The sequence below is a fragment of the Mastacembelus armatus genome, chromosome 1 (assembly GCF_900324485.2).
Source record: "Mastacembelus armatus chromosome 1, fMasArm1.2, whole genome shotgun sequence".
Lineage (NCBI taxonomy): Eukaryota > Metazoa > Chordata > Actinopteri > Synbranchiformes > Mastacembelidae > Mastacembelus > Mastacembelus armatus.
Window position 1 is genome coordinate 7,352,645 of NC_046633.1, and position 9,403 is coordinate 7,362,047.

General features: G+C 36.8%; 1 protein-coding gene across 4 annotated transcripts; it reads left to right on the forward strand.

Annotated features, from left to right (window-relative positions):
* The first annotated feature begins 21 nt into the window (after window positions 1-21).
* On the forward strand, window positions 22-8,833 carry ppm1kb (protein phosphatase, Mg2+/Mn2+ dependent 1Kb). Of its 4 annotated transcripts, none has more exons than XM_026303601.1 (7): window positions 22-47; window positions 2,298-2,828; window positions 2,961-3,061; window positions 5,077-5,242; window positions 5,705-5,849; window positions 6,030-6,164; window positions 6,941-8,833. In XM_026303601.1, exons 2-7 carry the CDS (start codon window positions 2,359-2,361, stop codon window positions 7,070-7,072), a joined length of 1,149 nt encoding a protein of 382 aa, XP_026159386.1. In that variant the 5' UTR covers window positions 22-47; window positions 2,298-2,358; the 3' UTR covers window positions 7,073-8,833. The 4 variants fall into 4 exon arrangements, with proteins under 4 accessions (XP_026159386.1, XP_026159385.1, XP_026159384.1 ...); XM_026303600.1 differs by lacking the exon at window positions 22-47 and adding an exon at window positions 1,191-1,256; XM_026303599.1 differs by lacking the exon at window positions 22-47 and adding an exon at window positions 1,231-1,318.
* Window positions 8,834-9,403: the final 570 nt, after the last annotated feature.

Sequence of the window (9,403 nt, forward strand, 5' to 3'; positions counted from 1 at the left end):
GCGGCCACGTCAATGTTAGGAGGAGCGGAAACCGAGGCCATAGCAAGGTACAGGTTTTGTCTATTTCTTTAGCGTAATGTAATAACAAAACAAAACTTAAAAACTATACGCATTTTTTTATTATTCCTACTAGACTGACACTTGCTTTATACTTGAAATGTGTGAATAAAGCTCTTTGAAACAAACGAAGGCGGTAGATAGAGCAAAAATGTAAAAAAAAAAAGTGCTGAAATTGATTGTGGGTTTGGAAGGGAGGGGCGGACAAATAAGCAGGTTTTATATATACTGGACATTGAAAAGTTGAGCGACAATAGATTATGGCTTTATAGTCTGTGAGGGAGCTGCAAAACACTATCTTAAAGGTTGAATAGAGGACAGAGCATTAAAGTATGTGATTCATAATTCAAAAAACAATACCTAATAGGTTACTGGTATATAAACACTTCATTATTCTTCAGTGGGTTGAAAAAGAGAAATTGTAATTGTGTGATTTTAGTGATAAATGGTGGAATCATGATATACTGGCAAAAAATGCGAGATTAATAGTATAATAGTATTAATAGCAGAGATTATTATAATATTCAATAAATCCGTTAAAAATAAAATACTTAGATTGGGACATACTAGACTGAATAGTAGGTGTTGTGATAGGGATACGGTTATCTTAGGTAGGTGTGAGCTATGTAATTGCAAGGTATTGGTAGAACAATTATTAATGAAATGTTGTAGGCTTTATGCAAAATATGGTGCTAGAAACGGGAAGGAAGTGGAATAATAAAGATTTGGCAGACTGAAAAAATGTCAACAGATGGGTGCGAAATTAAAGGAAAAAACTTTCAGTGTTCCTAAAGCCAACAATACCCTTTAAAACATCCTGTGTATTGGGTGAAAATATTCTCTACAAGTCTCATGACCTTTACTGTAAGATATGGATGCCTTTCTGGTGGAATGTATTGTCTAACACAACTAACAAGTGTTGAGGTTGAGATCTGGTGACTATGAAAACCATAAATTATGATTCATATCATTCTCATTCTCATTAAAAACTATTCAGTGACCCATCTTACTATTTGTTGGAAATAGAGGGGCGTTTGGACTTTTTAAACACGTTTGATGAGTAAATTATAGAAGTCTATGAAGCCATGCCTCTGATACGGTAGGTGGCGGTGTGGCAAGGTTGGCCTGCAGCCGACAATAAAACAAAAGAAGAAGAAACGGCAGGAAAACGAAGGGGGCGGGTTTTCATTCAGTCAGGGGTGAGTGTTTCTTAAGAAACAGGGTTGAATTAAAGTGCACTAATACAACTGAAGAATCCAAGGTATGATTTGTAAGTTAGTTAAAACGTCGCTGTAAAGTAATACATTCTCTCAAATTCTATTAAACCTAGCTAGCTAGTCAGCCAAACATAATGTTAGCTACCGTTACGTAACGTTAGAAGGCTAGCTTGTTGATGCTAATACCGACGAAATGAAACCCTTTACCATTTTTACAGCAATTTTTTTTTTTGCTGGACTGTAACAAATATTATCATATTCAGGATCATTGCAGTGTTCTGCCTGAAACACGGACACTCCCCTTAGTGGAACTTTGTGGACATTATCGAGATACTGATATTAGATAAATACCGATGTTAGCTCGAGTAGCTACCTAGCTTTCACTATCAAAATTTATAAGTAGCATTATTCGTGTTAACATTAACTTACTCAAAAACATATATATAACATATATGTCTCGAGAAATCGCAGTTGCTCCATTTTGTCAACATCGTTGGGTAGAAAATAAAACTAGCTAACGTTATTCATCGTGTTTATATTTAGGTTAGGTGCGTCACTGATATTTTTCAACGTTGTTAAAATGTTCTGATGTATTTATCGTTTATTCACCAGTGATTGCAAACACGGGAATAAAACGGGGTCAACATCTAATCGAACATATAAACAATTGCTGAATCGTTTCAGCTGCACTTGAGACTCCCCATGAGACATAGCGCAAACATTTCTTGGCCTCTCTGCTCCTTTTGTGGCTTAATAATTGACTTAAGCACGTTGTTGAAAAAAGTTGATGGATTGCATCATTTTAACCTGTTTATGCTTTGAGATAAAAAAAAATAACAAAACATTTGCTTAATGATTACTAGGTTGAAGAAACCTTAGCCTAAATAACTCAGGGTTGGTGGCAATAGATGCAGCAGTTGAGAAACTCTGGTCTTGCCAGTGTTTTCTAAACAAACAAAAAAGTGTTTTGTAATATTTCTTTGGAATTCTGCACTCATTCTAGCTGACTTGTTTTTCCTGCAGTGTTTGGACGTCTTTCTACCTCTGCTTCCAGTGATTCTGCAGTGTTTGTGCTGGCAGGGTGATGGCAGCAACCTGTCTTGCACGACTGGCAAGGTGCAGTGGTTCTCATGTGTGTCGCAGTGGCCCCGTTCAGATGACTTCAGTCCCACTGTCATTCCAGCAAGACAACCACCTCCAGTTCACAACGTTTCGAAGACGACTTTACACCCCTTCAGGACAACGACAGAGCAACACACGCTTTGACACAGACAGCAGTGGCCGTCCAACTACCTGGGATTCATTTGGCATTTGGGACAATCGTATTGACGAGCCCATCCTGTTGCCTCCCAGCATTCGCTACGGCAAACCCATTCCCAAAGTCAGTTTATCGAAGGCAGGCTGTGCCTCGCTCATTGGTCAGCGCAAAGACAATGAAGACCGTTTTCAGGTCTCCCAGATAACTGACAACATCCTTTACTTTGCTGTGTTTGATGGGCATGGCGGGCCAGAAGCAGCAGATTTTTGTGAGAAATACATGGAGAAATTCATCAAGTAAGGAACTCATTAAATATGCTTTTAACCTATCTATATCAGTATACCAAACCCAGGTTATTATCACATTGGTTGATTGACTGAACAATTTCAATCTAAAAATGTCTTAAAAGCTTTTGGTTGTTGTTTCAGGGACATTCTTGCTGAGGAATCCAATCTGGAATTAGTTTTAACGAAGGCCTTCCTTGAAGTAGACCAAGCTTTTGCAAGGCACTTACGCTGCTCTCCAAATGGTAGGTTCATTCGTGCTACATGTCCATAACTATGCTGTTTATGTATACATATATGTAATGACACATGTTTTGTTTTCTCTTCACAACCTAGCTTTATTATCCTACTTAAGCTTTGAAGCCTTGGATTTCCCAACTGACATGACCAAAGCACTTTTGGTTAGAGGTCTGTCATTTAAGCCCGATTTACTTAATAACTGATAAAAAATGAACGAGCCATACGTAGAGCGAACACTAGTCCTTGACTGCTTTCTGCATATAGCAAAAGGAGACAAATTAAAGGAAGAACCTTAATGTATGTGTGGACAAACATAATTAATGTAGTTCATTGCAAGATGGGTCACTGAATAGTTTTTAATGAGTATGAGAATGAAATGAATCATAATTTATGGTTTTCATAGTCACTGGATCTCAACACGTGAAACTTGTTAGACAATACATTCCACCAGAAAGGCATTCATATCTTACAGTGAAGGTCATGAGACTTGTAGAGAATATTTTCAACCAACACAGAGGGTTTTTAAAGGGTATTGTTGGTTCAACACCTTACAAACACTGAAAGTTTTTTCCTTTAATTTGTCACTCTTTTGTTGACATTTTTTCAGTCTGCGAAATATATTGTTTACCATGCTGTTGTCATTGGAATTCATATTGAGGATAATTTGAGCATCCCTCAAACAAATTAATGCAAAATATTTATCACATTAAATTATGTGGTCATCATGTTTGCCCTAGTCAAATACAAACTTTCAAAGTTAATTCTGAAATGACATTATGTCTCATTAAGGTTAACTTTTGATATAAAACTAGCATTCCTGTTTTATGGCCATACAACGGTCGCGCTGTGTGAAATGTCCCAATATGCCTGTGTGTGTGTGTGTGCATGTTATCTACGGCAGCTGCTGACCCAGCTAAGAGCTGGAGGCCCTTGGCACCAATGTGGATGACGAGAGGCTAGATATTGAAGGAGAGTCCAGCGGGTCCAAAATCCTGGACTACTGGAAGGTTCCCTTTCTTTCTCTCACTCCTCTCTCTCTTCCTTTTCTCCTGTCATCAAGTGTATGCAAAGCTTCTTGTGAGGCAGTGCTTCAGCTTGACAAGTTGTATGAGATGTATGTTGTTAGTGACAGGTCTAGTAAAATATTGCTAGTGTTCATGTGTAGTTATATATCCACTGCTCAAACACACTTTGACAGACACTCATAAAATTGCCTTGAAACATATTTTGCTAAATTTGTTTTTTTTTTTTTTTTTTTTTTTGTTTGTTTGTTTTGTTTAATGTGCTGTTTAGGCAGAAAATCCCTACAGATACTTACTTTAACCATTTGTTTGGACAGAGAGATAAATTTCAGAAGATAAATTCACTTCATGACATTTAAAATAGATTTTTAGTATCTATGTGTAGTTACACAGTATTTTCGCTGCTCAAAGATTCTTTGCCACACACTCATAAAGTTGGCTGTAACCATATTGGTAAGTTTGGTTTTAATTGTGACATCTTGCTGATAGCCTCTATTGATAAGAATTGTTACCAAGTGCAAAACAATTAAAACCACTTTCCTTTTTAGGAAAGAGAGATTAGTAGTGACTTTTCCACATTTTATAAGACAAGAGAAATGCATGCAGAATATTAGAAGACCAAATTGTGCTTCCCAGGAATATTAGAAAGTAGTTTTGCTTTTGTTTTAAAAGTGATTTTTTTGTTGTTGTTGTTGTTTTTTTTAAAATGACTGATTGTGTTGTCAGTTAACATTTATTATTTTTAGGTTCAGCCTTAAACTTAACTTTGCTCTGGATCACAACTCTGCTGAAACAGTTTGACCTGCATGTGTGACTGCCTCCTCTGTTGTTGTGTAATCTGTAGTTTTCTGTAAGTCTACTATATGACTTCCCACCCAGTGTGTTCATGTTTTAGTGTATGTGAGAGTGTGAAAGACTCCATGTGGCTGTTGTGTTGTCCACAGTGTGGATCTTTTTGACTTGGACTATCTCTGATGTTTCCGTTTATGTCTCTGTAGATGCTGGGATGAATGCAGGAACCACTGCTACTGTGGCGCTGCTGAGAGACAGCATTGAGCTGGTGGTGGGCAGTGTGGGTGACAGCTGCGCCATGCTCTGCCGCAAGGGCAAAGCCCTTAAACTCACTGTCAACCATACTCCTGAGAGGAAGGATGAGAAAGACAGGTGCATAAATGTTGTAACTTTAGACAAAGTACATGAAAAGAGTGACATTTGATGTTTTGTTATTTATTTGATCTTTGTTGTCTCTTATTCTATGACAGCGATTTTGATAACCCCATGAGATTTTCAAAATTACATCACCCAATTTCTACATAAGCAGACACTAGCAACAAATATTGAGGTTTTGTTAAATTCTCAATCTCTGTTTAAATCTAAATATTACTCAAACAATTAATTGTAATTACGTAGATTTTATTTATAAATGAAGATCACAACTGGGTTTTGTCATCAGAGATATCTTATTGACATCACCTGGCACAAACTAATTAAAAGTTGTATTATATATCAGCTGCAGCTGTAGGCGTGAGAAGGAAATTTTAACAGTCACTGGAAAAATGTTTTTTTTTCTCTATGCACTAAAGTTATTTTTTGTTTTCTGCTCTCTCAATCTGCGCTGACATCAAGGATAAAGAGAAGTGGGGGGTTTATTACCTGGAACAGTTTGGGACAGCCAAATGTCAATGGAAGGTTGGCGATGACACGCAGCATTGGAGACTTTGACTTGAAGAAAACAGGGGTCATTGCTGAGCCTGAGACCAAAAGAGTATTGGTAGGTTTACAAAAAGTGTTATTTCTCATACCTCAGGAAAAACATATTTCCAACCCTTATCCGTATGAATGCATCGTTTGTTCTAGACATGCTGCTCAACACCCTCTTTAAAGTTTCTTATACTTACCTGGCAAGAAGTAGATCTAAAACACTGATAAATTTTGCTTCCCTCTTCTTCAGTTGCACCATGTGCACGACTCATTTCTGACACTGACCACAGATGGCATCAACTTCAGTATGAACAGCCAGGAGATCTGCAATGTCATCAACCAGTGCCACGACCCCAAAGAGGCAGCTCAGAGAATCTCTGACCAGGTAAGATGTTTGCACAGTGGACTTATGCCCATACTGTGGCGTTGGCAATACAGTTTTTCAAACTGCTTTAACCTACGTTCCACTGTATATTGTACTTTGCAATTGTAGCGTTGTTAGTCAAAAAACAATTTCCTAGTGTTTGCCATGGTGTAGCATCATGTAAATGCAAGTAAGCCACCAGAAATATCAAAAAACATCTAAGTGGAGATCTATTTGTTGTAGTTCTAGAGCATTAGGTCATGGAGACAATTGCCCAACAGAAAGGCTCAGGTAAAGAGCTCAGGTAACAAATAACCAGTAATCTGACCTTTACTCCACTGAGCCAAAACATTATGACCAGTCACAGGTGAAGCAAACAACATGGAATATTTCATAATAGTGTGTGTCAAAGTCTGGGATATATTATATTGACATCTCGTAGACAACGTGTTGGATGTGGGGAAATGAACTGGTCTAAAGACTTGAGTGACTGTGACAAGGACCAAGTCCTTAATGGCATCTCCAAAACAGCAAGGCCTATGGGAGGCAGTGCGTACCTACCAATGGTGAAGTAAGGTGGGACATTGGTCTAAGGGCCACAGGATTTAAAGGATCTGCTGCTAACATCTTTGCACCTAGATACCTCAGGGTACATGTAGTGTCCATGTCTCGTAGGTCTAAACTGTTTTGGTGGCACACGGAGTGCTAACAGCGTAATTGGTGGTCATAATGTTTTTGCTTACGAGCGTATACAAAGAGTTTTTTGTTGTTATTATTAAGGCTGTCTTCCTTCTCAGGCTCTTCACTATGGCTCAGAGGACAACAGTACAATTATCGTAGTGCCCTTTGGTGCTTGGGGAAAACACAAGAGTTCAGACACAAGTTTTTCCTTCAGCCGAAGTTTTGTGTCCAGTGGTCGCTGGGCATAGTCAGCAGGACCTTGGAAGAAAAGGTGTACTCTCTAGACCCAATTAATGTGTGCAATACAATCAAGCAACAGTTCCTTCAAGGAAACTTGAGGCACGATTACTCCAAACCGTAATACCTAAAGGTTACAACATGATATATATTAGCCTCTGTGAAGGAACAGGTTGTGAGTTCATGATGTGCATTAAATGAAAAACATCCTCTTTAGAGAAGACTTGAGAAGTATGTGATTGGCAAACAGGAATTTAGCATATATGTAGAGTTGTGTACATGAGTTTAGATTTTAAGACTAGTATTTATCACTGTGCCATTCAGATCTTTTTTTTTTTTTTTTTTTTTTTTTTTTTTTTTTTGTCATAATGCTTATGTTAGCACTTTTTTATTTCCAAGGTTAAAGTTAACAAATGGTACATCTGGATTTTACCAGTTGTTCTAAGCCTGCTTTCTTTCATGTTGGACCATTTCTCAGTGTTAATGGGTGACAGTATACATAAAAGAGAAGAATACAGCAATAGACCTGCATTCATTTAATTGGAATTTAGTGAACCTTTGTATAAGAATACAAAATTATTCAAATGTAAATCTACATAGATTATCCCAACATTTAAAGCCACTACAATGTCATGGTCATGTGCAAAAGAAATCTTAATTACTGTCAATTTATATGTGTAGATCGAAGCATCTAAATCACACTCCAGAAATCTTTAGTCTTCACTTTGAAAATACAGAGATATTAGGTTTCCACTTTCAAAATACCTTGTAGCTCTTTTTAAATGTACTTCCTTTTTTAAGGGCTTCCCTTCAAAAATTTTAAGTATTTATAACATTTACTATAGCACCCCTGAAAAGCAATGACATTCAACGCACAATTGTGATGATTCATCAACAATATTCATGTTTCTTGACATTTAATTATTACTCAAGCTTGTGTAAGTGTTCATATCTGTACTGATGTGAAACAGGTGTTGTTAGGGCACCAAGTGTTCAGGGTACAGAAATGTACCGTTTGTTGTGTAAATACGTCTATTTATGTACATTTGGAAGACTGATAGTCCTCTATTTACTGAATAGTTCAGCTCAGTCTCATATCAGAATATTTTACACACAGGACCTTTGTTTAGGTACTTGTGTAAAACTGCATAATTTTAATTGTAACTTAGTTACACCACTTGTCTCGCTCAGAATGAGGAAAGCACACTTAATGCAACACTAAAGAATTGTTCAGCAAAGAGCTATGTGTGACAATGTGAATGTTTGCTTAAATGCCCTCCATGACTAAAACATACAATCAAGTTCTCTTGGCTGCCCTGTGTGAGTGGCCATGTGGCAAATGCAAAGCAGACTTTAGTTTATAGTTTTGTATATTTTGTTTGGTGCAAAGATGTATTTATCAGCATACTTGTTCTGTCTGTGAGGCTTGCAATCAGTTTATCCTCGAACACCATTTCTAAATGTTTTGTGAATACTGTTTTTCTCTTGGATGAAAGTTTGATTTATCATTGGTAGTAGGTCTTTATACTTACCAAGTCGAGCCTCCTCATCTGTTATTATCTTTCACAGTGTCTTCAGTGCTTCTCTACTATATTTGTTTCATTGCCTTTCAAATATAACCATTGTAGCTGTGGACTTATATTTGGGACCTAAATGTGACTGTTTAAACAAATGTTAATACTGGAATATTTATTTTATTTTATTTTATTTTATTTTTTTTGTCTAAATAATTTGTGACATAATTAAATTAAAAAACTAAACATCAAAAATGATTGCTTTGTTGAACACCGCTGCATGTTGTATTTAAGTTTCTAAGTTTGTATTTAAGTTGAAACCAATTCACACATTTAAACATTTTATTGTAGGTCAGTCATAAAGCTTTAAAATGGTCAGAATGTGTTATACATTTCATCAAAGAATTTACAGGAATGGTTTAGTGACTAATTCTACACTTAAATATATTTTCTGATAGAGATGGAGACACTTTCCACATTGTCACACACTTATTTTGGTACCGTAACACAAATTTACACTATTTTGTGAATATCATCTGATTAATTCTTTAAACGGAGTCACCCTGCTTCAGTAGAATTTGTGTGTTCTCTAGTTTGAAAACAAAAATACACCCAAATTGATTAATAACTTGTTTTTTTTTTACCAGCCATGATTTCCATGCATTTCTGCATGAAAAAAGTTGATTGTTATGGCATGCTGTGGTTTTAATGGTAAAGACCTGTTAAAAAAATGTGGAGAGACAGAAACATATGGTCTCCATTCCAGTCATTTATGTCATTTTGTGTGGTAAATAACGGGTTAAACCAGCGTGCAGCCTGGTGGGATCC